Source organism: Rhinolophus sinicus, linkage group LG06 (assembly GCF_036562045.2).
Source record: "Rhinolophus sinicus isolate RSC01 linkage group LG06, ASM3656204v1, whole genome shotgun sequence".
Lineage (NCBI taxonomy): Eukaryota > Metazoa > Chordata > Mammalia > Chiroptera > Rhinolophidae > Rhinolophus > Rhinolophus sinicus.
In genome coordinates, this window is record NC_133756.1 from 120,301,735 (window position 1) to 120,326,496 (window position 24,762).

The 24,762-nt window shown below is 57.3% G+C and overlaps 1 protein-coding gene across 8 annotated transcripts in view; it reads left to right on the forward strand.

Moving 5' to 3' along the window:
- ARAP1 (ArfGAP with RhoGAP domain, ankyrin repeat and PH domain 1) overlaps positions 1-24,762 on the forward strand; it is a 59,661-nt gene extending 34,899 nt beyond the window's left edge. For 4 of the 8 annotated variants that reach the window (XM_019744346.2, XM_074335820.1, XM_074335821.1 and 1 more), the window contains exons 9-35: positions 114-234; positions 610-812; positions 1,187-1,293; positions 2,952-3,151; positions 5,052-5,137; positions 6,467-6,649; positions 7,761-7,935; positions 9,105-9,239; positions 11,108-11,243; positions 11,553-11,655; positions 12,451-12,646; positions 12,927-12,978; positions 13,088-13,251; positions 13,454-13,666; positions 13,987-14,092; positions 14,519-14,666; positions 14,757-14,843; positions 14,933-15,001; positions 15,298-15,415; positions 16,862-16,975; positions 17,296-17,441; positions 17,961-17,993; positions 21,681-21,763; positions 22,487-22,537; positions 22,719-22,782; positions 23,760-23,909; positions 24,164-24,314. In XM_019744346.2, the coding sequence (XP_019599905.2) occupies positions 114-234; positions 610-812; positions 1,187-1,293; positions 2,952-3,151; positions 5,052-5,137; positions 6,467-6,649; positions 7,761-7,935; positions 9,105-9,239; positions 11,108-11,243; positions 11,553-11,655; positions 12,451-12,646; positions 12,927-12,978; positions 13,088-13,251; positions 13,454-13,666; positions 13,987-14,092; positions 14,519-14,666; positions 14,757-14,843; positions 14,933-15,001; positions 15,298-15,415; positions 16,862-16,975; positions 17,296-17,441; positions 17,961-17,993; positions 21,681-21,763; positions 22,487-22,537; positions 22,719-22,782; positions 23,760-23,909; positions 24,164-24,181 (3,261 nt within the window). In that variant the 3' untranslated portion in view covers positions 24,182-24,314. Of the gene's footprint in view, positions 1-113; positions 235-609; positions 813-1,186; positions 1,294-2,951; positions 3,152-5,051; positions 5,138-6,466; positions 6,650-7,760; positions 7,936-9,104; positions 9,240-11,107; positions 11,244-11,552; positions 11,656-12,450; positions 12,647-12,926; positions 12,979-13,087; positions 13,252-13,453; positions 13,667-13,986; positions 14,093-14,518; positions 14,667-14,756; positions 14,844-14,932; positions 15,002-15,297; positions 15,416-16,861; positions 16,976-17,295; positions 17,442-17,960; positions 17,994-21,680; positions 21,764-22,486; positions 22,538-22,718; positions 22,783-23,759; positions 23,910-24,163 lie in introns of all 8 variants that reach the window. The other 4 variants (XM_019744350.2, XM_019744349.2, XM_074335822.1 and 1 more) reach the window with 3 other exon arrangements.

The window sequence follows — 24,762 nt, forward strand, 5'->3', positions numbered from 1 at the left end:
GTCAGGGTCAGGATAGGGGCTGTCCCTGACCATCTGTGGGAGACAGGGCTACAGGCAGGGAGGGGCTGGGCCTCTGGGGATCCCCCGCAGTACAGCTCTTCTCTCTTCCCCAGGATGCCTATTCTAAGCGCTTTATCTCTGTGGCCTGCTTCTCCCGCGTGGCTGCCATTGGGGACCAGAAGTTTGAAGTGATCACGAACAACCGGACCTTTGCCTTCCGGGCAGAGAGTGATGGTACGGATTGGGGCAGGAGGGAGACTGGCAGTTTGGCATGATAAGGGGGGAGGAGAACCAGGGCACATCAAACCCTGACCGGAGCTGACCCTCTGTGAGGTGGGGGACGGGAGGCGGTACTCTCTGACTGGCTCTATGCTTGAGACACCTGCCGAGTCCTCAGAACTACCTTACATGTATAGGGGGAAACGGCTCCGATAGGCAAAGTGGCTTCCCCCATTTTAAGGGGCACAGCCGGGATTGGAGCCTGAATTTGTCCAAGTCAGAGAACTCAGAGCTAGTCAGATAGGTGGGCCAGCCTGGGCCAGCTTTCTTGTTCTTAGGCGGTCCCCTGCCAGGCTGAGCTCAAGCTTACTCCTCCCCCTTTGGCCACAGCGGAGAGGAAGGAGTGGATACAGGCCCTACAGCAGGCGGTGGCTGAGCAGCGCGCCCGTACCCGGCTGTCCAGTGCTTCTGTGTTGGGTGTTCGAGGCGCAGAGCCGCCTGATCACGCTGGCAGCCTGGAGCTACGTGGCTTCAAGAATAAACTGTATGTGGCTGTTGTTGGAGACAAAGTGCAGCTTTACAAGAATCTGGAGGTGCGAAGGGGTTGGCCAGGCTGCTAACCTCCCCTGCTCCATGCCCAGCCTGGTCTCTCAGCCCCGTCCTTTTCCTTTCCTCCCCTGGTGGAGCCCAGCCCTTTGCCTGTGCCCGGCCTGCCCCTGCTTCTAACCCCGTCCCCTGCCTGGTCTCTGAGCATTACTTTCCCATTGTTCCCTACCTATTGCTCCATGGTCTCTGAGCCTGGGTCTGTTTCCTTAATGCCCCTTGCCCAGATTCCTGAACCCTCCCTTATTTTTCCTAGCCACTTTCTAGTCCTTAAAGTACCACCGCCCCCTCTTCTCTGCCCCTTTTTGGGCCCTGAGCCCCTCCCCTCAGGCCTTGCCCTCACTCCTCTCCCCCTGCCTGCCAGGAGTACCACCTGGGTATCGGCATCACCTTCATTGACATGAGCGTGGGCAACGTGAAGGAAGCAGACCGGCGCAGCTTTGATCTCACCACGCCCTACCGCATCTTCAGGTGAGTCTCCATCACTCGCCTGCGTCCTCACTGCCTCCCGCTGTTTTCTTCTTGCATATGTGGGAAGCGGCCCCTCTTCTAGGATGGATTTCTCTCATCTCTCCCCAGCTCTGCCCATCCTGCTGGTCCTTTCCTTTCACTTGCTAACCTGCTCTGATCCCTCCCTTCTAAGAAATCCCCCCCTTTCCACCCCTCTCTGGTCATCACCGCCCCCACCCCACCCCGCCCCGCTCTCAGAGGTGCCCATAGTGTCTTTCTGCACCACCGCTCATCCTGCTGTCCCCTCAGCCTGCCCCGCTTCCTTGGAGGTGTCTGTCTGTCATCAGTCCTTGCTTGAGATCAAAGACTGCTCTTCCCTTCTTATCTCCTGGGGCCAGTCTTGCGTGCTCCTCCCTGAGCCTCTAAGGCTGTAGATGTACCGTCTTGGGTTCCTGTGGCCTCATCCATCCCTGAGCGGTCTGTCTCTGTCCTCCGTCCTCTTGCTGGGCAGGCTCACCCGCTCGCAGGCCTTTAGCTGCCTCCTCTGTGCCTGGGCTCAAATCCTTCGTGTTAGCTTGGCTGCCATGACAGCATAGCACAGACTGGGGGGGCTTAAACAACAGAAGTTTATTTTCTCGCAGTTCTGGAGGCTGGAACGCCAAGGTTAAGGTGCTGTCAGGGTTGGTCTCTCTTCTTGGTTTGTAGACGGCCGCCTCTTCACTGTGTCCTCACACGGCCTTCCCCTTGTGCCCATATGGAGACAAAGAGCCGTCTGGTGTCCCTCCCAACCTTGTTGGGTTAGAGCCCCACTCTTAGGACTTTGTTTAACCTTGATTACCTTCCTAAAGGCCTTATCTCCAAATGCACTCCAATGGAGGTTAGGGCTTCAACCTGTGAATTTTAGGGGGGACACAATTCAGTCTGTAACATCCTGGGTCCTAAGGCCTTGGCAGCTTCACAGATTCCACTGCTAGGCCTTCGTGGATGAGGGCGGTCTTCAGCATCTCTCATAAAGCAGTATTCATGTCCATTACGTCTACAGCAGCAATGGCTTTCTTGGCCATAGTGGTGGGTTACAGGTGGAACCAAATCTTGAAAGCACACACGCAACTTGGGGGCTGCAAGGAAAGCAAAAGCCAGAGGGAGAGACCTCTCTGCCCCTTCCCCCCCTCCCCACTGAAATCTCCGCTGCTTTTCCATTGTCCTCTGGGTACATTTTGACCCCTGCCTGGCACAGGTTTGTCCCTGTCTGTCTTCTAGCCTCCTCTCTGCCAGTCTGCCCATCCTGCCCACAGGTCCTGGAATGTCCCATGTGCCATCCTGCCCCTTTGCACATGCCGTTCCCTCTGTCTAGAATGCCCTTCCACCTCTTCACCTGGCTAAGCCATTGTCATCTGTCAAGTCTTAGCCCAGGCATCGTTTCTTTCCAGCAGCCTTTTCTACTCCCTGCACAGGGCAGCGCCCCCTGTGGGCTCCCCCAGTTCCCATGCATCTCTGAGGTTCATGGTGTCCTTGCCTCTGTCCACACCCACCTTCCCCACAGACCCAGGATGCCTCCCTTTCTGATGAGCTCTTAATGCCTTATTCCCCCCTGCTTCATGCTGTGCCCCCTCATGCTGCCCCTAAATCTCTCTGAGCCCTTTCCCAATAGCCTCCCACCCCCATTCCTGTGTCCCCAGTTTCTCAGCTGAATCGGAGCTAGAGAAGGAGCAGTGGCTGGAGGCCATGCAGGGAGCTATTGCCGAGGCCCTGTCTACCTCGGAGGTGGCCGAGCGCATCTGGGCTGTGGCCCCCAACAGGTTCTGTGCGGACTGCGGGGCTCCCCAGCCTGACTGGGCCTCCATCAACCTCTGTGTCGTCATCTGCAAGCGTTGTGCAGGTGTGTGGGGGGGAGGGGCACTGGGCCAAGGCACACAGGGCTGGTGTGTCGGGATGACAGGTGGTCTGTCTGGCTGGAGGGGCTGGAGCAAAGACAGTAGTCAGAGTGCATCACTTGTGAAGTTGTGCCTGTGCACCAAGCTTTTCCCACTGGGATTAACCTGCATCCTTACATTGCAAGGTGGGGATTCAACTTTTCATGGCATGGGTGGGGACACTGAGGCACAGAGAGGGAAATGGCTCATCCGTGGTCACCTGGCAAGTAAGTGCATCTGGATTTGAGCCCAGGTCTCTTGGGGTCCAGAGCCCATGTCTCATCAGAAGAATGGAAGGAGGCCAGGCAGGAGGGCTGGCAGGGGCCAGACTGGGCAGGGCTTTGCGCACAGAGGGAGGAGCTGGTGTTTCAATCCAGAGGGGGATTGGAGGCCGCAATGGGAGGGACGTGGTCAGATTGGGACCTCAGACTCTGGCGGGTTTGTGGAAGCTGAGTTAGAGGGGACAACGCTGGAGACTAGCGAGGAGGCTGCTGCTGGAGCCGTGAGAGAGGAGGCGGAGGCCTCGTCTGACGGACGGAGAGCCTTCAAGAGATGTTGAGGACCCGTGGCGTCCCAGTGACAGATCAGATGAGGAGGATGAGAAAGAAAAGGGAGGAGCTCAAAATTCGTTCGTCTGCATTCAACCAGCATTTACTGAGGGTCTGTGATGTGCCAGACCCCATGCCTGGTGCTGGGTATTTGGCCCCTTGGGAGCTGCCAATGCCCAGGTGACAGCTTTGGGTGGCTGGAGATGGGGACCCAGGGGCAGGAACAGTTCTGGGAAGGTGCTGCGCCCAGGGAAGAGCCCTGAAGCCCATGGGATGTCGAGGGCAGATGTCCAGGAGGCCTTGGGCTATGAAGTTGGGGTGCAGGAAAATGATGACTCCATCAGAGACCAGTTCAGGAAGGCATTCGCTCGTGGAGGGTGAGGGTGACGAGTGGATGGGATGCGAAGGAGGTGAGGCTGAAGCTGGAGCCCGGCAGTGCCAGGCACTCCTAGTGCCCCCAGCCCCACTGCCTGCCCAGGGGTCCTTCGTGGGCCCTGTAGCTGAGCAAGGCTGCATTCCGTCCATCCCCAACTCCCCCCTCTTTATTTCACAGAGATTTATTAAGAGCTCACTGTATACCAGGCTTTGTCCTGGGCTCTGAGGCTAAACCCTAAAGCACACAGTCAAGGTCCCTGCTCTCAGGCAGCTTATATTCTAGTGGGGAGAGGCAGGAAATACATACGCAAAACAAGAGAAGTATCAGGTAATAACAGGGGCTAGGCAGAGAATGTGTTTGTGGTAAGCCCTCTCAGGAGATGATTGTGTCAGCTGAGATTTGAATGTCAGGAGGCGGCCAGCCCTGGGGAGATGGGGAAGAAAGTCCAGGCAGAAAGAGCAGTGAGTACAAAGGCCCTGAGACAGAAGTGAGCGTGGAAGATTAGAAGAGGGGGCAGAGTGTGGCTGAGTGGGATGGTGGGAAGGCATGAGATGAGGTTGGAGAAGCAGGTAAGGAATTTAGACCTAATTCTGCGGAACCATTGGAGGGTCTAAAGCAGAGACTCGAAGCAAGGGAATTTGCATTTTGAAGAGATCACACTCTGGCTGGGCTTTGTGGAGGGTGGCCTGTCGGGAGTGAAACCTGGCTGTCAGGCGCCAGCTGGAGGGCTGCTGCAGGAGCCCAGGGGTGGCTGCAGGAAGCAGTGGCGTGCAGCTGGGTCCTGGAGCTGTGTGCTGCTGGAGCTGCAAGCCCAGCCTCTGGGTCCTTCGTGTGGCCTCTCACTGTCTGCCCCTGATGAGCCCTGGAGGGTGGGGGTGGCGGGGTGAGTGCTTATGGGAAGGACAGGGCCCCCATGACCCGAGTCTGGCTCTCTGTCTGCAGGGGAACACCGTGGCATGGGTGCTGGCGTGTCCAAGGTGCGGAGCCTAAAGATGGACAAGAAGGTGTGGACGGAAACACTCATCAAGGTGGGGAGGCCCCTGTTGTCACCTGTATTTGGGGTCTAGCTGCTGCCTGGATCTCCCTGCCCCATCCCCCCATCTCACTGACCTCAGCACCACAGAGCTAGAAGACACCTTTGGGATCATCTAGTGGGTGTGGATTTTGGAAACGCTGATTTTTGGCCAAGTCAGCAAACTGGCCAGTGAGCAAACTGTAAGAATGTTTTTACAGTTTTAAAGGGTTGTAAAGAAGAAAAGGAAATACAACAGAGACTTTGTGTCCTGCAAAACCTAAAATATTTACTTCATTTCATCTATACGCACATGTGCCCGTGGGTATGAGTATATATGTTTAGGGCACAGTCATGGATGCACATGTGTGCCTGTGGGTTTGGGGTTCCCAGGTAGTGATGTGGGTGGTGGCTATAGGGGAGAACCTGTAACAGGAGGCTGGACTCAGGGCATTCCTAATAGCTCCAGTCAAACTACTGATCCAGAGAAATTTGGGTGTCACATCCCCTGTGAGGTAGAGTTAGAGTCCCCAGTTTACAGATGAGGACATTGAGGCCCAAGGAGAGTAGATGACTTTCCCAAAGTTACAGAGTCAGTAGTGGCAGGCATTGTTTCTGCTTTGTTCTCTGCTGTGACCCCACCACCCCACGTTGGACCTGACAGAGAGACAAGGTGGGGGACCCAGGAAATGGCAGTGGAACAAATAATCAGCAGAATGAAAGAATGCAGAAACTAGTCCCTGAAAGGCTAGACCCCTGCACTCCCCCAGAGTTTGCCCCTACCCCTCTTTCCCTGCAGGAGCCCAGGTAATGATTGCGGGGCTCAATCCTGTCGTGCCAGGGGCACGGGTGTGTGACTACATTCTGGAGCTGTGTGGGGGTGGAGCTACAGGCCCAGCCCCTGGGGAATGTCTTAGAGGAATGTCAGGGACAGGAGACGTTTCCAAAATCCCTACCCACCCCATTGGCTGACAGGTTGGCTCCCTCACACCCGCCACCCCCACCTCCCGCAAGCTGTGATACCCTCAGGAATACAGAGTTCCAGATGTGGAACTGGGTGGGGAAATAGCAAGGGCCCCAACCAGGCACCAGGCCTGGGCATCCACCTGTCAGGCTGTCGGCCTCTTGTCCTGTCACTGAGCTGAGGACCTGGCTCAGGCCCAGGGCCGGTGGGGGAGCATCCAAGGCCACCCGCAGGTAGGCTGCCATCAGTTTCCCCAGTGGGAAAGTGGACGGGTGGCCTGGCTCTCCCAGCCCCTTCCCTGACAACCTCAAAACCGAGATTTTGCAGGGCACAGGCCCCTGGTCGTAGGCTGCCCCTCTAACCTCTTGCCCACACCCGCAGCTCTTCTTACAGCTGGGCAATGGTGCTGGGAACCGCTTCTGGGCAGCCAGTGTGCCCCCTAGCGAGGCCCTGCAGCCGAACAGCAGCCCTGGCGCCCGGCGGCACCACCTGGAGGCCAAATACCTCGAGGGCAAGTACCGCCGCTACCACCCACTCTTTGGCAACCAAGAGGAGCTAGACAAGGTCAGGTCACTGGACCTCTGGGGCTCCTTAAAAGTACCTTCTTTTCCCTACACTGTCAGGGACCCTTGAGACCACCCCTTTCTTCCTGTGCCCGCATTTCTCAACATCACAGCTCATCTTTTCCACCAGCTTCTAATGATGAGCTGGTGGATGGGGAAACTGAGGCCCAGAGGGCAGAAGGGCCATGCCTAAGCCACAGGGAGAGTTGGGGCAAAGCAAGGAGGAGCCAGGCCTGGCCCTTGGGCCAAAGCCATGTCCCCAGCATCTGTCTGCATCCCTCCCCTGCTGATTGCTCTGTCTCCTGCACCCCGTCCTGCTCCTTCTGAATCCTGCCAAAAGCAGTGAACTTGATGGGGATGCTATTTCCTGTCAGGCTCATAAAAAACAGCTGGTCGCTCCGACCCACCCCCATCCACACCCCATTCAAGATGAGGCCCTGTATGGGCCCCAGGCCCTGACAGGCTGGGAGCCAAGCCCTGAGCCCTGGTCTGGCTCGGCCTGAGTGGGAGGTAGCCTGCTCCGAGGCAGAGGGATGCCACTTGTGACCTCTGATCAGCCTTTGGTCCCTCCCCCAAGCAGCCCCACCCAGGCCAGCTCCGTCCAGCTAGAAGCCCAGTGGGAGCCAGGCCTCCACCTCCCAGGAACCCAGGCGTCCAGCCCCCCAGCCCAGCCCAGTCTAGCCCGCCAGCCAGAAGAGGCGGCAACTCCCATTGGTCAGGAGGGTTGGGCAGGCAGTGAGGAATTCAAATGTGGGAGGAATTTGCTACAAAGCACCCTGCTCTGCCCTTCCACAAGACAGAAGGAGTTTGAGATCCTCTAGAGAACAGGCGTGGCTAACAGGGTCTTGGGGGCTGCCGGCAGTGGTGAGACCTGGGCTGCTGGGATCCCTGGTCTCTGTCAGGTAACCTCAGCCCACCCTCCCTCCCTGCTTTGGCCTTCCTCTTCCTCCTATCTCTTTCTTCCTCTCTCTTCTCTCTTTCAACCTGAGGATGGGCCCCCAGACCTGGGTGCCTCCTCCTCCCTCCCTCTCCCCTCCAGATTCCCTTCCCCACTGGTCCCTCACTCTGGCTTGGGCTGACCCTGCACTCCGTCTTCTCTCCCCTCCTCCCAGGCCCTGTGTGCCGCAGTCACCACCACAGACCTGGCTGAGACCCAGGCGCTCCTGGGCTGTGGTGCTGGGGTCAACTGCTTCTCAGGGGACCCTGAGGCCCCCACACCCCTGGCTCTTGCTGAGCAGGCGGGGCAGACACTGCAGATGGAATTCCTTCGGAACAATCGGACCACGGGTGAGTGGCTGCTAGGATCATCCATCTCAAGGGATGGGGCCGCCCTGCGGCAGGACCTGGCCCTTTGCAGGTGGGGGTCTGCCAGGGCTGTGTAGCTCCCTGTGAGATTTGATTACATACCACTTGAGTTTTAATTGCAGCTCCCTAAGGGCCCTGGTGCAGCAGTGTGTGTGATTTTGGGTATACTTGTGTTTGCACGTCAGTGCACGCCAGTGTGCTGGTCCATTTGTGCATCTGGCTTCCCCTTCCTATGTACGTCCCTTTGTGTCTCTGTCTCTGCATCTCTTTGTGCATTTGTGGGCCCTTCCCTGACCTGCAGTGTAGGCCTTCAGGGTGGCGTTGGTGTACCAGTATCTGTGCGTCTCTGAGCTTCTCTGAATCAGTTTTCTTGCAGCAGGGTTTGTGTATGTCTGTGTAGCTGTGGGAGGGTCGGTGTTGCGTTTCTCTGTGTGGGTGACCTTCCACAGCAACCCTGTCTGCTGCTCTGTCTGGGTGGGGCTCTGTCACAGATTGGGGTTGGGTCCCATTTGGCTTCCACTCAGGGTGGGTGAGGAGGGGACGGTGGGGGTGAGCGCTGCTGGTCATGGCCCAGGGCTGGCCTCTGGGGCCACATCCCAGGACTGAGGGCGGAGCTCCGCGGCTGGGGCTCTGGGCTCAGGGCCACGGGTGGGTGGGGTGCGCTGGGCTGGAGAGAGCCCAGGTGTCCAGGGAGGCACAGGAGACCACCCAGCTGGCTTGGGCTTTGGGACCGCTGGGAGCAGGGCTGAAGCCAGGCTGTTTCCTTAGGCTTTGCATCGTCTGGGATAAACCTTCCTCTGCAGATTGTTAGTGAATTTGCCCAGGGCCCCCCTCATTGTAGTGTGCTGGCCCTGTGCCTCAACAAAGAGAGTGAGCTGGGCTGGGCTGGGCTGGGGAGTTAGGGAGGCTTCCTGGAAGGGGAGGTACTAGAGCTGGGCCTTGGGAGCAGGGTGGAATTTGCACACATGGGGAGAGGTGGAGAATGGCTGGGGCAAAACCCTAGATGTGGCAGTGAGAGCCTGAGGGTGCTAACCAGGGGAGCCGGGGCTGGTGACAAATACAAGCTTGGATGCCCAACCCACGTGGGAGTGGGGGGGTGGCACCCTTGGATGACAAGCATGACCAGCCACTCTTACCTTCCTTTCCAAAAGAGGTACCTCGGCTGGATTTGATGAAGCCCCTGGAAAAGCACTACTCAATTGTCCTACCAACTGTGAGCCACAGCGGCTTCCTCTACAAGACTGCTTCTGCCGGCAAGCTGCTGCAGGACCGCCGTGCCCGGGAAGGTGGGTGCTTGGGAAAGTGGCGTCCTGTCATGGCAGCAGGGCCAGAGAAGCCAGGGCTGGCCAGGCTGGGGGACCCATGCGGGTGGCACGTGCACTCTGGCAGAGTCACCCTGGATGGTTTCCTGGATGTGGTCTCTGGTACACAGTAGGTGCTTAATAAATGGGCTGATCAGGGTGGGAGTGGGGCACAGCACTGAAAAGCATGTCACTGCCGGTTTCCTTTAGACTAAAGAAGGCTTTATTGAGTGCCCCCTGGGTGTGGGCCCTGCGCTGGGCATGCGGTATTTGGAGCCGGTGGATGCTAGGAAACTTGAGGACTAAGCCTAAAGCTCTGTCTGTCTCTCATCTCAGCCTTCCGTTTGCTCCCCATCTCTGAGTAAATCCACAGTCCTTCTTTCCACATCCCACAAGGACTTCCACGTCACCACCCCACCCCATGACCACTCTGACCCCTCTCCCCTCACTCACAATACACCAGCCTCACTCACCTCCTTGCTGTTTCTCAAACATGCATATTCACCAGGGCCTTTGCACTCACTGAGCCCTCTGCCCAAAATGCTTTTCCCCAAATACCTGCATGGTCAGTCCCTTACTGCATTCAGGCTTCTGTTTAAATGTCACTCCTTGGAGACTTCACCCGCAACCATTTTAGCCAAAATAGCACGCCCTATTTACCCTGCTTTCACATCATTTATCTGACGATCTATTTATGGGTCTGTCTATTGATTCTCTGTGCTCCACTGAAACATAAGCTACTCTGGGCCACCACTGTCACCCCCAGAACCTAGAACAGTGCCTAGTGCACAGTGGGCAACTGGCAAATGTCTGCAGGATGAAGAGTGACGGAGGCAGTGCTGGCTTTCCTGGAGGGAGCCCAGCTTGGGGGGCAGGCTCTGGGACACACCACCCTCAGAATGCAATGTCATGTCCTCGTAGACAGGACGAGAGACAGTGTCTGCTGTGGGAACATTGTCGAGGCATTGCTCACTGCATCCCTCAGCACCTCTGGATGAGGCGCTCCGACTCCCAGGGAGATTTCCTTGGCACTCTCTGCTGCGCGTCACCTCACTGCTCCTGGGACTGTCCTGGTCTATCTCCCTCTGCCTGATGCCATTTATGTAACTGCCTGAGTCATCCTTTTTGCCCTGGGTGCCAGGAAGCCCTGAGCCAATGCGAAGCTCAATACTATGAACTACACGAGTCTCCATGGCCTTGACATTCCGTTCTTTCTCCTTCTTGTCCTGGCCCAGATTCCCATCTCTGTTCCTTTATGGAATCTTGTCAATCTCCTTAGAGCTATGGTAGGAGGAGGCAGAGTATGGAGTAGTGGGCGCTGCTGGCAAAGGATGGTGGGGCGCAGGTGGGAAGGGGCGCATGGAAGGCTTTCTGTGGCATTGGGTAGTTTTGAAGGATGGGTGGTGTGGGGAGAGAACAGGATGAGCAAAAGCACGGAGGTGGGGTGTGTGCCCAGGAGTGGTTAGAGAGGGGGGAAGAGGCACTCCCAGCAGAGCCCGGAATGCCAGGCAGAGAGGCACAGACTTTGTCCTGAGGACAGGGTTGGGAGGGTCACGGAAAGGTTTTGAGCAGAGGAGGAAGAGTCTGGTTTCGCTAGATCACTTTTGATCCACTTTTGAAAAACTGAAGAGGGGTGAACAGTGAAGAGGCCACCGCAATGGTTCAGTGGGGAGGTGTGGGCCAGGCTGGGGCAGCGGGGCTGCAGGGAAGAGGTTAGAATTGGGGGAAACTTGTGAGTTAGAATGAAGAAGACACTGGTCAGATGGGAGTGGGGGCCCAGGGAGGATGTAGATGTGGTGTTCAGGTGAGGGTGGGTGGCTCCCTCATGGTTTCCCTGCGCAACTTCTCCCCAGAGTTCAGCCGACGCTGGTGTGTCCTTAGTGACGGGGTCCTGAGCTACTATGAGAACGAGCGGGCAGTGACCCCCAACGGGGAGATTCGGGCCAGCGAGATTGTTTGCCTGGCAGTGTCCCCTCCCAACACCCATGGGTGAGCACCCCCGGGCAGAATCACGTACTGTTATTGCTGTAAGGTCCACCCCCTCCCCCACTGGGAAGACAGGGAAACAGGTCCAGAGAGGGGCAGGACCTCCCCAGGGTCACACAGCAAACTGGGGCTGTATAGGGGTTGAGCCAGCCTCCTGAAGCCCCAGCCTTGGGCTTTCCCCCCAGCTGTTAGGGGGCCAGGTGAAGGGCATTCATGAGAACAATTGGCGGGGAGGTCAGAGAATGGCAGTGATGGGAGGGGTGGGCTGGGGCTGGGCAGGGTGGGCCTAAATCCTGGCCTGTGTGTCTACAGCTTTGAGCACACCTTTGAGGTGTACACGGAGGGAGAGCGACTCTACCTCTTTGGGCTGGAGAGTGCGGAACTGGCTCGTGAGTGGGTCAAGTGCATTGCTAAGGTGGGCCTGGGTGAGGGGGGGTGTGGAGGGAGTCCTACAGGGCATATGGTGGAACCTCCTGGTGGATCCCATGTATCCCAGCTCCCCAGGATGGAGGGCAGCTGACACAGGGCAGGCTCTCAGGCCAAGGGCCTAATAATCTGCAGCCCTCTGGGAGCAGGTCAGGAGAGCCGTCTTAACTATGTGGGAGAAGGCCTGTGGGCCTTGCACTCCATGGGTGCCCAATACATGTTTAATAATGAATGACAGAGCCATCTTAGGATGAACAGTGCTACTTCCAGGTGGAGTGAGCTCCTGGTCCTGGAGGAAGGAGGCAGGGAGCCTCCAGAGGAGAGTTCTGCCCTGGGGACTAGAGCCAGGTGTCCTCTGGGGTCCCCTGTGCTGTGAGGGCCTATGATTCTTATTCACTGGTTCATTGGCCAGTTGTCTGTGGGGCTCCTGATTGTCAGTTCTCAAAGCACTGGTGAACCAGATGAATTAGTCTTGGTCCTGGCTCTTCAGTAGCTCCCATGCTGGTGGGGAGACAGATGGGGTCCAGACAGCAACAACAGTATAATCAATGCTACAACAGAGGGCAAGAACGCTTTGGTGCCGTGGGGACACAGAGAACGGACATCCTTCTCTGGTATCTAGGAAGGTTTTCCAGAGAAGTGGGGCATGTTACCTAAGTTTGTTCACTGTGCTAGTTCTTCCCTTGGGAAGAGAGAGGCAGCTGGGTGGGCAGAGGGCATGTACCTACAAGCCAAGGACAGAGGTAGTACTGTTGGCTGATGCACTTTCCCACCTCCCTACCAGGCATTTGTGCCTCCCCTGGCTGAGGATCTGCTAGCCCGGGATTTTGAGCGGCTTGGGCGCCTACCCTACAAAGCTGGCCTGAGCCTACAGAGGGCCCAAGAGGGCTGGCTGTCCCTCGCTGGCTCTGAGCTCCGTGCCATCTTCCCAGAAGGGCCTTCTGAAGAGCCGTTGCAGCTGCGGAAACTGCAGGAGCTTTGTGCGTGGACCCAGACATTGGCCTCCCCCAACCTCCAGGGCACCTTATCCTGGACTCCCAGGCCCCCAGCCCCTCCCTGGAAGCCTGAACACTACCCTGGCCTGGCCATAAGTAGCCAGCCTGCCCTCTCATGTTCTCTCCTGCCCTTGGGGTGCATCTCAGCAACCCCTTGTGTTGGCGGGTGGGTCCCAGGGGTGTGTGCCCCCAGAGAACCTCAGGAGGGAGCAGGTTGGGGACCATGATCCAGGCCTGGGCCTCACTTCAACCGGCCCCTCCACAGCCATCCAAGGGGACGGCGAGAACCAGGTGCTAGTGCTGGTGGAGCGAAGGAGGTGAGCCCTGGCCTCCCTGAGGGTCTCTGAAAAGCCTGTGGCAGTCTGACAGGCCTGGGAGAGGTGGGGCAGGGGTGGGCCCCCAAATGACTCACTATCCCTGGCCCAGGACGCTGTATATCCAGGGAGAGCGGCGGCTGGACTTCGCCGGCTGGCTGGGGGCCATCCAGAAAGCAGCGACAAGCTTGGGGGACACGCTGGCGGAGCAGCAGCTGGGAGACTCGGACATCCCAGTGATTGTGTACCGCTGTGTGGACTACATCACGCAGTGCGGTGAGCCCCGACCCCTGTGATACAGGCCCCGCCCCGCGACACCTTTACCTCCTGCCCCCAGGCCAATTCGGGCTAATTCTCTGTCTTCCAAGTATCCCTCTGAAAGTAGCTCCACTCCCTGACCAAAGCTTTCGGCCCCGCCCTCAGTTTTGCCCCGCCCCCTGCTCGGCCCTGCCCCTGGCTCAGCCCTCCTGCTCTCCAGGCCTGACTTCTGAGGGCATCTACCGCAAGTGTGGGCAGACATCAAAGACCCAGAGGCTGCTGGAGAGCCTGAGGCAGGATGCACGCTCTGTGCGCCTCAAGGAGGGCGAGCAGCATGTGGACGACGTCTCCTCCGCGCTCAAACGCTTCCTGCGAGACCTGCCTGATGGGCTTTTCACTCGAGCCCAGCGCCTATCCTGGCTGGAGGCCTCAGGTGGGTGGGCCCTGCAGCCCGTGCCAAGCCTGAGATCCAGGCCAGTGCTGCTGGCTTGTCCATTCCTATCTCAGGATTCCAGTCCCTTCCCATTATGCACTTGGGCTAGGCATTCCCCCGTAGACAGGCTCCAGTTTCCACTGCTCTGGTTTCCCATTCCCATTGTCACTCTACATAGCCAGGGTCTCCTGAGTACCTGGTGGGATTTGACTTGAAGGGGTGCAGGGAGTACCCCTAGGATGAGTTGCAGAGTAGCCAGTGGTGGGATGGGGAGGTGGGTACAGGGGGAGTCCTGACTTGATCTTTCTCCCCCCACCCAGAGATTGAGGATGAGGAGGAGAAGGTCTCCAGGTACCGAGAGCTCCTGGCACATCTGCCTCCAGTCAACCGGGCCACGGTGAAGGCCCTTATCAGCCACCTGTACTGGTGAGGAGCGATGCTATGGTGGGGCTCTGAGGGGGTGGGGTAGAGAAGATTCTTCTCCTCCCAGTCCTGTTGACTGCCCTCCCTTGGGAACCAGGTAGGCCTGGGAACTGAGTATTGACTTATGTGCCCTAATCTTGGACTTTGTCTCCCAACTTGCTTCCTGCAGGTGGGAGAGTAGAGGAGGTTGCAACTAGGGGCCAGGGTACCTTGGCCAGGTCTCCCACCTTCCCAGCCCTGCCCTTTCCCAGGATCCAAGACATGGCCAGAAAGATTCCTTTGCTTCCCCTTAACTAGTGCTCTTCTCTGACCAGGGCCTTCCCTGGCCTTACTCGAGGGTCTAGTCATGGATCTGTCAGGAATTGGGAAGATGAGTGGGGAAGTTCTGGGCCGGGCTCCTCATGCAAAGCCTCCTCCTCCCCTGTCCAGCGTCCAGTGCTTCTCAGACACGAACCAGATGAACACGCACAACCTGGCGATCGTGTTTGGGCCCACGCTCTTCCAGACAGATGGGCAAGACTACAAGGCCGGCCGTGTGGTGGAAGACCTCATCAGCCACTACGTGGTGGTGTTCAGTGTGCGTCTGTAGCCCATGGGCAGTGGAGGGCAAGGCAGAGCCTCCCAGGCAGCAGTGACCATCTGTCCCTGTCCCTTCCCTGGTTTCCAGGTGGATGAGGAGGAGCTGAGGAAGCAGCGAGAGGAGATCACTGCCATTGTCAAGATGCGTGTGGCTGGCACTGCCAGCGGGACCCAGGTGAAGGCCAGGGCCGAGGGTGGGGAGCTCAAGCCAGCCAGCTGCACCTACTGTCCAGGCCTCCAGCTGAGCCCTGTCTCCTTACACAGCATGCCGGTGACTTCATCTGCACAGTGTACCTAGAGGAGAAAAAGGCGGAAACCGAGCAGCATATTAAGGTGGGGGCTGGGGACCTAGAAGCCAAAGGGCCAGAAGAGTCAGGCTGAGCCAGGCACAGGCTCAGGTGGCTGGGAGAGCAGAGCTTCCATCCTGGTTTGCCACCTGCATCTGGCTGATGCTGGGTCTCTCTCTTCCCTGCCTCCCCACCCAGCTCATTAGAACCACTCAGAGACATCCCCCTGCCTCCCAGAACTGCAGAGGGCCCTGAGAGGGGTGGGCTCAGCCCTTGGCTCACGCAACAAGGTTGTGGCAGAGCATAGGTAGGTTGATGTCCTCTCCTTCTCGGTCATCACAGATCCCAGCATCCATGACAGCTGAGGAGCTCACCCTGGAGATCCTGGATCGTAGGAATGTGGGCGTCAGGGAGAAGGACTATTGGACCTGCTTCGAGGTCAATGAGAGGGAGGAGACAGGTGGGTGACCATCAGGTTTGGTGCAGGATGTGGTGCCAGCCTGTCCTTTTCTAGGCTGCAGCCCCAGTCTGCCCTCCCCTACCCCAAAGTGTGGGGAAGTGGTGGTGAGGGGGTTTTGAACGACAGATGTCGCTATCACACTATGATCTCAGTAGTGGTGATAACAGTGTGCTGGTGGGGCTTGAGGTCACAGCTGTAATGTGGCTGACAGGAGGGACAGCGAAGAGAGGGGTAGATGGGATCAGCTATGAAGGTGCTTTCTCAGGTGTCGGTGAGAATGGTGTTGCTTTCAGGGGTGATAATGCTGAATTTGATAATGGGATTGCGGCTGACCCAGTTGGTGGTGAAGGGGGTAGTGGGTGGTGGTGACCGTGTAAGAAGGGTGGGGTGGTGGTGCTGGTGGTGGTGCTGGTGCTGGTGGTGCTGGTGCTGGTGGTGGTATAGGTAAGGATGGTTGTGATGATGTTGTGAAGGGGGGTGATAAAGGCATTTTAAGGTGAAGGACGGCCTTGATGGCAGTGGAGGGTGAGGGTGTCTCTGTTCATTTGTTCTGTTATTTGTTGAGTGCCAGGCACTCAGCTGGGGAGCCAGACGCACAGTCCCTACCCTTGTGGGGGTCAGTCTGGTATGGAATAGGGCCATTAATCCTGTGATCACACCAGTAAACATACAACTACAGCTGTATCGACTGCTGTGCAGGAAAGGGCTGCCACACCACCGGAACTTATAACAGGGTCTCTGTCTTTGGGGTCCCTGAGCGAGGAGGTGAAGGAAGAGTAGAAGTTACATGGTAAAGAGAGGAGCCCAGGTGGTGGGAACAGCATGGGCAAAGGCCCTGTGGTGGCCAGAGACAGCGTACTTTCAAGGAACTGGAGATTAAGTCAGTGAGGGGTTGTGGTACCACGTGGTGCTGGGAGAGAGAGGCAGAAGCAGCTACTTGGGGCCTGGGGCCTGATAACAGGGCAAGGCCAGTGCAGGGTTAGTGACTGGGAGTTTGAAAAGATGGCTCCTTGCTGCTGGGTGGAGAGAGGTGGGGGAGAGGGGATTGAGAGTACACACAGGGGACCACGTTGAAGGTCACAGTATTAGTCCGAGGAGAAGATGGTAACATGTCCAGGGAGGTAGTAATGCAGACAGAAGCAGAGATTCAACCTGTGGAGGGAGGCTGAGATGGGGGAGGGCTGGTTTTTGGCCAGGGTGGCCTGGCGGGTGGGGCTCTGTTCCCTCCTGAGGACACGGAAGCTCACCAGCCTGGTTTGGGATATGTCAGGTTGGAACAGCTTTAGTTTCAGCAGGATGTGTGGAGCCTGAAGCTCGGGTGTGGGAAGGTGGTCAGGGGCTGATGTGTGGTGGCACAGGAGGTGGAGGGAGTGCGTGGTGCTGGTGCATGTGTAGGGGATCTGTGTCCACATGGCCCTGGTAACAGTGGGTGTGACCTCTCCCCAGAGCGCCCCCTGCACTTTGCAGAGAAGGTGCTGCCCATCCTGCACGGGCTGGGCACAGATAGCTACCTGGTGGTGAAGAAGCACCAGTCCATGGAGGCCATGCTGCTCTACCTAGGTAGGTGGTGTACCTGGGTGGGTGGTGACCTGGGTGGGTGGTGACCTGGGTGGGTGGTGTGCCCAGGTGGGTGGTGTGCCCGGGTGGGTGGTGTACCTGGGGAGGTGGTACCTTCAGGGCCAGGCCGGCTGGTGGGTCCCTCTATCCAGAGCTCGGGTGGGACCTGGTGGCACCAGGAAGGGCAACTCAGGCAGTGAGTGCCAGGTGAGCAGGCCTCTTAGGAGGCTGCGGCAGGCTGGGGCACTTCCCTTCACCCTGGATGTCTGGGTCTGTGGGTAGGGGGGTTGGTGCAGCCCATACCCACTCCATTCCTCCCCCAGCCAGCCATGTGGGCGACACCAAGCACGGCATGATGAAGTTCCGCGAGGACCGTAGCCTCCTGGGCCTGGGCCTACCCTCAGGTGGCTTCCACGATCGCTACTTCATCCTCAATAGCAGCTGCCTGCGGCTCTACAAGGAGATCCGGGTAAGTGGCCCTGCTGGGTCCTGCCCAGCAATGGGTGCCTACACCTGCGTGTGCGCAGACACCCCTGCACAAACATTCCTCTGGGGTTGCCAGTGAGAGCATCCCCATCACGCAGTCTTGGGCCAGCTCCACGGTGGGGAGCACTGAAGCTTCTCGGGGACCCACCTGCTGTGGTCCTGGGTGGCTACTCTGCTGTGTCCTGTAGTCCCACTGGACCCTGGTACCTGGATGTCATCACATCAAGTACGTACTTTCTCACCCGTGCCTGTGCCTTTTCACGGCACTCACAAGAACTTGCTACGTGGTGACAGCCCCAGGTTGTGGCCCATGCATGTCTTGTCATTTCCCAGGTCATACCTCCTCTCAGTCCACTCCATGCCCACTCTGTCCACATCCTGGCAACCTTTCCTCCAACCAATATCTTTTGTACATACATACAACATCCCACCACACACAACACATGTCCCAGCTCTGGACCTGGGCCTCCTTCTTCCGTAACCCTGATCCTCTATCAAACAGAGCCAGAGGCCATGGAGCGGGGTCCCTGAGACCGTGAGTAGCTGTGGGTCAACTGCCAGCTGCCTTACACCACCTGGGGGCCAAGTGAGCCTGGTGGGAGCGTGGGGACCCAGCCATTGCTCCTGGCCATCTCCAGGCATGGTTTCCTGCCCCCTTACCCATCAGCACTGGCTGCACCCTGGGGCTTGTGGCCTAGGCTCCTGCCCTTTACCCCCAAACCTGTCCCAGGGTCCTTTCCCCAAGGTAGGGTTCTCCACCAGTGCGATGCTCTAGAATTTTACAAAGGACTTGGTGTAGAAGCTGTGGAGCTAGTAATGGAGGTCTCCAGGTTTGAATTAGAGTTCTGCTCCTCCTGTCACCTCTGAAGCCACCCTCTTCTCAACCCTGGAGAGGGTTCCGGGGCTATCAGAATGTCCTTGCTACTGGCCTGATCCTGATATGCCACGGTGGGGTTACAGAGGCTTGTGGCACATTCCCAACCTGGGGCAGGAGTTTCCTCCCCACCTCCGTGGCCAGTTGCCAGCCTTTGTTTGCACACCCCTGGGAGAGGGGAGCTCATCCACTACCTCCTCAGGGCTGCCTTCACCCTAGAGCAGTAGTTTTGTCTGGGAGAAGGCCCTCCCTCAGCTTCAGCTTAGAATCTGCCTCTTGTGACGCCCCTGTGGGTCCCAGCTGTGCCTTGGGGGCGCCAGAGCATAGATGCCCTGCAGAGACAGGCACTAGGAACGTGGTCCCAAGCCCAGAGGACTAGCTCCCGCAGCCACCCCCCACCCCCCAGTGTCTCCAACCCTTTCTGCCCCTTCATCTCCTGAGGACAGCTGGACAGGCCTAGCTGCCAGGGAGGGAACAGAGCAGATAGAGCAGGACTCTCGCCTCCCTTTATTTGTACAGTATACCTCTGCTACCGTGTTTCCCCGAAAATAAGACCTAGCCGGACCATCAGCTCTGGTATATAAGACCTGGTCTTATATTCATTTTTGCCCCAAAAGACGCCATTAGAGCTGATGGTCCGGCTAGGTCTTATTTTCGGGGAAACACGGTGATACAGCCTGAGCTCCTGCTGACTCTTGTGGGGTGTGCCTCCTCTTTCTATGATCGCATCCTTACTTTTGGGCGTCTCCTCCCCTCTAGTCAGCCCCCTTGGTTCTGGGTGTTATTTCCCTGGGCCCCTCCCTCTAGGAGCACTTAGCCCCTTGGAGCAGAGGGGAGGGAGGATGGATGGCTGAGGCACCCGGAAAAGCAGTGGCTGATCCCTTGGCATGGAGGGGAGAGGGCGGGAGAGCTAGAAAAAGGAAATCAATGTAATGTTTGTCAATCCAGTCTTGGTGAATTGCTCTTTACATACTGGGACTCATAATCTTACTATTGTCCCAGGAGGAGGGAGTCTTAGCCTCATTTCACAGGTGAGAAAGTGAGCTTTGAGTGACTTGCCGAAGGCCATCTCTAGGTGGTAGGCTGGGATTCAAACCCAGATGTGTCAGCATTAAAGCTCGAGATTTTTATTCCTTGAAGTATAGAAATCAAGGACTCCTCAGTGCAGGGGTCAGGGGTGCTCTCCACAGTGGCAGCTGGCACCTCTGTCTGACAGAAGCCCCAGGAAGGTGTATTTTGGCCACCAAGGTGTTGGTCATTCTAGTATTTGCTGGTTTATGGAGGAACAGGACAGAATATTTGAAATTGGGACAGTCCCTGGCATTCAGGGTATGTGAACAGCCAAGTTTTGTCCTGGGGGTCTCCCATTGTTAAAAACCCTGAGGCACCTGGGAAAAGCACATTCTAGAAAGATCTTGGTTCCAGCACAGGCCTTTGAGCATCAAGGGGTAAACTTCCTTCTCTGCCAGTGACCTCATCCCTCCAGAGATGCTGGAAACATGAGCTGTTTGATTAGAAGTGAAGTCCTCGAGGACCAGAGAAGACTAACTACATTGACTGACGCTCCCTTTGCCTCCCTCAAATCCCCCTCAACCTTCCTGTCTCAGCCAGGCTCATGTCACGTACATGCCACGCACACCGGAGCTCAGGGAAGCAGAGGCTGAGGATTGTTTTTCTCAGATTCCCAAGGAGCCACAGCCTGGGTTGAATTCCACGATTTCCGCAATTCTCTCCACGCCCTGACTGGAACCATCATTCCTGTCACACCCACGGGCCTATTCCTTTCACTCTTGATTGACATTGCTCCTTGCTTCTAGTTCTCTTGCACGCACAGGACCAATTGTCATGCGCAGAGCATGGCTGCAGCCTAATTTCTGTTACAGCTTGTCTCTCTTTCCTCACTACCTGGTTTCTTTCCACCTGCAGTCTGATTTCTTTTAATTCTCTTAGCCTTGCTTCTTCCCTGCTTGCTTTTAAGTTTATTTCTTGTTTTCTTCCCACATCTGTTTCTCCCATATCCACAGCCTAATTTCCCTTCCCATTGCCCAGTTTCCTCCCTGCCTACAGCTTGGATCATCCTGTGCCTGCAGCCTAGTTTGTCCCAGGCCCTCTGGGGCACGTGACCATTGTCAAGTCTGGTGCTATGTGTAGGAGACATAGGACGCCTCCATCAGGACCGTGGGCGTTAGGGGGTTAGAGGTGAAGGCAGGGTGCAGGGTGCCTAGTGAGCCTTTGGTAAGCCACCCCGTGACAGCACTGAAGTTGCCACGTTTCCTTAAGCAGCCCATCCTTTTGCCACCTCACAGGGAGTCCGCCAATTCCCAAAACTCCACCTTCCCTGGCCATCCCCTAATTCCCTCTTTTTGTTCTTGCTGAGGAGCCATGCCTGGGGTTGCCTGGGAGCAATGGTGGGGAACAGGGTGGAGATGGCTCAATTTTTGACCCCCAGTTTTGGTTGTAAGTGAGTCTTCCTCCCCTGCCATCCACCCTGGTGCCCCTGCTGGCTCCAGAGGTGCCTGGTGGGGGCAGGGCTTTGAGCAGGTGGCTCCCAGAACAGGAGGGGGACTCATTATCTTGACCTCCAACTAACCTCTTCCTTGGGGGTCATTGCTCCTACCCCCCTGCCTGTGAGCCAGCCTGCTGCTCCCAAGCCCAGACCCATATGCAGAGGTGGGGGCCAGAGGGAAGCATGATCTGGCGCCCTCCCCAGCACATTGGTCTCTTGCTTCCCGACCTAGACCATTGGGAAGTTCTTCCTTTGGTCTGTCGAACAACTGTTCTGCTTCAGCTTGAGTCGTTAGCCTTTCCCTCGTGGAGCCAAAGTACTAGTAACTGCGGACCCCAAAGCCTTCTGTTCACACGGTCAACCCTGGAGCCTCTGTGGGGCAGGTTGGGGTGAGGGACAAATAACCTGAGACAAACAGACACAAGCAGCCAGCTAGGGCTCTCCGATAGCACGCCTTGTTCAGTTTGGTGCCAGAGGGTGGTGTGCGGACTTCTCCCCCCACAGACGATCTGGTCCGGCTGGTGCTACAAGTCAGTGTCCAATTTACAGGGAGGGACTAGGACTCGCTGCTCAGCACGTCCCCATGGGACATGTCTCCCTGGGACGGCTGCCTCGGGGACTGAGGGTTGACTGTCTGATGCTGCTACAGGACGAGAGGCCTGGGGGAGCTGGATTATGAACAGGGAGGGCTTTGCCAGAAAGGCTTCCTGGAGGACGTTCCCTGTGCTGGGGTGCAAAGGCGGCTGGGGGAGGGAGGGGGGAGGTACCCATTCAGGAGAAGTGCCCCAAGGCCCACTTGGACTGACTAAAGTGCCCTTTCCCTCCACACTCCCCCACCCCAGAGTCACCGGCCAGAGAAGGAGTGGCCTGTCAAGAGCCTCAAAGTCTACCTGGGAGTGAAGAAGAAACTCCGACCACCCACCTGGTGAGCTAGACCTAGGGAGAGTAGTCTGCCGCTGGGGCCTCTGGGAGCTCAGAACAAATGGGGGAGGCACAGCTTGGGGCTTTGAACTTGGCAGTTCAGTGGTTCTGAAGGTGTGATCTCCCAGACCAGCAGCCTCAGCATCATCCGGAAACATGTTAGAAACCCAGCTTCTCGAGTGCTGAGCTGTGGGGCCTGGGGGTGGAGCCAGCAGTCTGTGCTGTAACACGTGTCCAGGGAACTCGGATGCTTACTCATGTTTGAGAACCACTGGCCTGGATTGAAACTCTGTCCCTGACTACCTCTGGGACCTTTCTGTGCCTCACTTCCCACATTCGTAGAATGGGGAAAGTAATGGTACAGCTGTTTCAAAGGGTGGTTGTATGTTTTAAAAAGTTGAAAAGTGATGCATAGCCATTATTATTGTTACTAATTACAGCCACCAATCTTGGTTTTCTAACTTTCTTCTCTCACCCACTGGCTGTGCCTGGTTGTCTCTGAAGGACTAGGGCAGGCCCAGGGTGGGGTGGGGTTGGAGGTGGGGGAGACTAGGCTCTGGGAGGCTGCGAGGAAGGTAGGGGCTGTGAGAGAAAGAGGCTGGGGTCAAGAGAACCCCAGCTACCCTTGCTAGAAGGGCCTGAGCTCTGCCCCCACACTCTGTCCTGGGGACCTGTGCTGTGAGGCCTCTGGGGGCTAAAAGTGACCCCACTCACCCCTCTTCTGCAGCTGGGGCTTCACTGTGGTGCACGAGACAGAGAAACACGAGAAGCAGCAGTGGTGAGCAAGGGCCCCGGCCTGGGACCCCAGGCCAAGGGGAGATGGTAGCCTGTCCACCTTGATCGGGTGCCCCTCATTGTCCAGATCTGTGTCCTAGGACCCTGGGCCGGGGAGCTTGGGCAGTGTGTCCTCCACTCGGTCAGGCCATTGGCAGCGTCCAGAACTGTACCCCACCCTGCAGGTACCTCTGCTGTGAGACACAGATGGAGCTCCGGGAGTGGTTCGCTACCTTCCTCTTTGTGCAGGTACCAGGTGCAGGGTGCAGGGGTCGGGTGTGGGGTGGGGTCCCAAGGAGGCATCCATTGTGGTGAATGGGACATTTGCTTCTTCACTATTCAGGCCACCAATTGCTTCAAGGGGACTGAGTTTCTATTAATTCAGTTTGTTTGTTCCTTCACTCGTTGAACCCTTCCTAGTGTCCACTCTGGTCCAGCCCAGCGCCAGGCATGCTAGAGACAGAGGGTGCAGAACCCTGCCCTTGGTGGTAGGTGGGTGGAGAAGCCAGGAGTGCCAGAAGCTGGCACTGGAAAGGGAGTCAGGAGCAAAATCTCAACGAACATTAAAGGCCATGCCAAAGAAGTTGAACTTGACTTAGTCCTTAGTTTTAAGGGAGAGTGTTAAGCAAGAAACAGAGGGTGTGCAGGTTTGAGTTTGAGAGGGCTCATTCTGGGTGCAGCATGCAGGGGAGAATGGACTGCAGGCTGAGCTTCGAGGTGAGGGGCCGGGGAGGTGGCTGCTGCAGGGAGCCAGGCAGGAACAGGCTGGGGAAGGCTTCAAGCAGGGCCAGAGAGATGGATTCGACTTAACACAGAGGTGTCTAAGTGAGCGCTCAGAATTGTTTAGGAAGAAGGGAGACAAAACTGTACCAGGGCCCAAGGCTGAGTTCTTCAGGGTGAAGTTTGCAGTTTTCTTGGTTCCTGGTGAAAGGAAGCAGACATGTTCCTCTAGAATTGTTTTCTTGGTGCTGCATTCCTGGAGCGGTTTGTTTGTGGACCCAGAGATGAGAGTTGTTGAGTAACATAATTGACTGAGTTTTGCCAGGAATACAGTCATGTTCTACTAACAGCTGCTTCTCATATCGGCTGGGATCAAAGCTGAGGGTGTCACCTCAGATCGCAGCTGGAGGCATTTCTGGGAAGGGTGGGTGGATCCAGAACTGAGTGTCTGGGCTAGCTGCAGCCGAGCCCAGGCCCCAGCACCCGTCCTCTGCCCTATTCCCCAGCACGATGGCCTGGTGTGGCCCTCCGAGCCCTCACGCGTGTCCCGGGCGGTGCCTGAGGTCCGGCTTGGCAGTGTATCGCTGATCCCCCTGCGAGGCAACGAGAACGAAATGCGCCGGAGTGTGGCCGCCTTTGCTGCGGACCCCCTTTCTGTGAGTGGCTCTCCATTACTGTGGGCAGGGGGCTGGGATCTTGGCTGGAGCCCGCCTTCTGCCTTCCGCCTGACTCACCTCTCTGCTTCTCCTCTGTAAGTGCCCTCAGACTCCATCCCTCCATCCTCGGTAGGAGTCCCGGCAGGCCCCTTTGGTTCACATGGTTCATGGGAGCCCCCTCTCCACCTGGCCCCTGGCCCCTGTGAGCCTTCACAAAGCGCTTATGGAATGTGGGCTTCTGTGCCTTCCCACAGCTGCTCCGAAACGTGTGAGCACAGGAGCCAGCCCCTGGCTCTTGGGACTCTGCTGCCTTGAAGTCTTCCTGTTCAGACACCCTCATGCCCTGCGTGCCTGCTGTGAGCCAGCAGGGGGCGCATGAGGAAGCCACACCTCCACGTCCTGACTGCTGCATGGAGTTCCTTGGCCTGGGGGTGGGGGCAGCAGGGGCAGCCTGAGGAGGAAGCCCCCACCTGCTTTGTCCAGGTGCTCAGCTCTCCTGGCCTGCTCCCTCCCAGGGCCGCCCACCCTGACTTTGAGGGTTTGGAGAGATGGGCATCAATCAGGAACTGGAGAAACACCATCCTTTCAGAGGCTCGAGGCCCTGGGGCCCCCGCTGGAAGGGAGCCCACCCCCTTGCCACAAACTCCAGGACAGCAAAAAGGGGGATATTCTAAAGGAACACTCAGCTGGGATGGGGAGGGAGCTCATGAGTAAGATTCTACAGGGCCCAGAGCTGGACTTGCCGGACTTCAGCCCCACTTTGGTCTGGGCTGACTGGGAGGGCCCAAGCTGCCTGGTGCCCCTTCCCCACTTTGGGGACCTTTTGATAATATAAATATATCTGTATATTTTA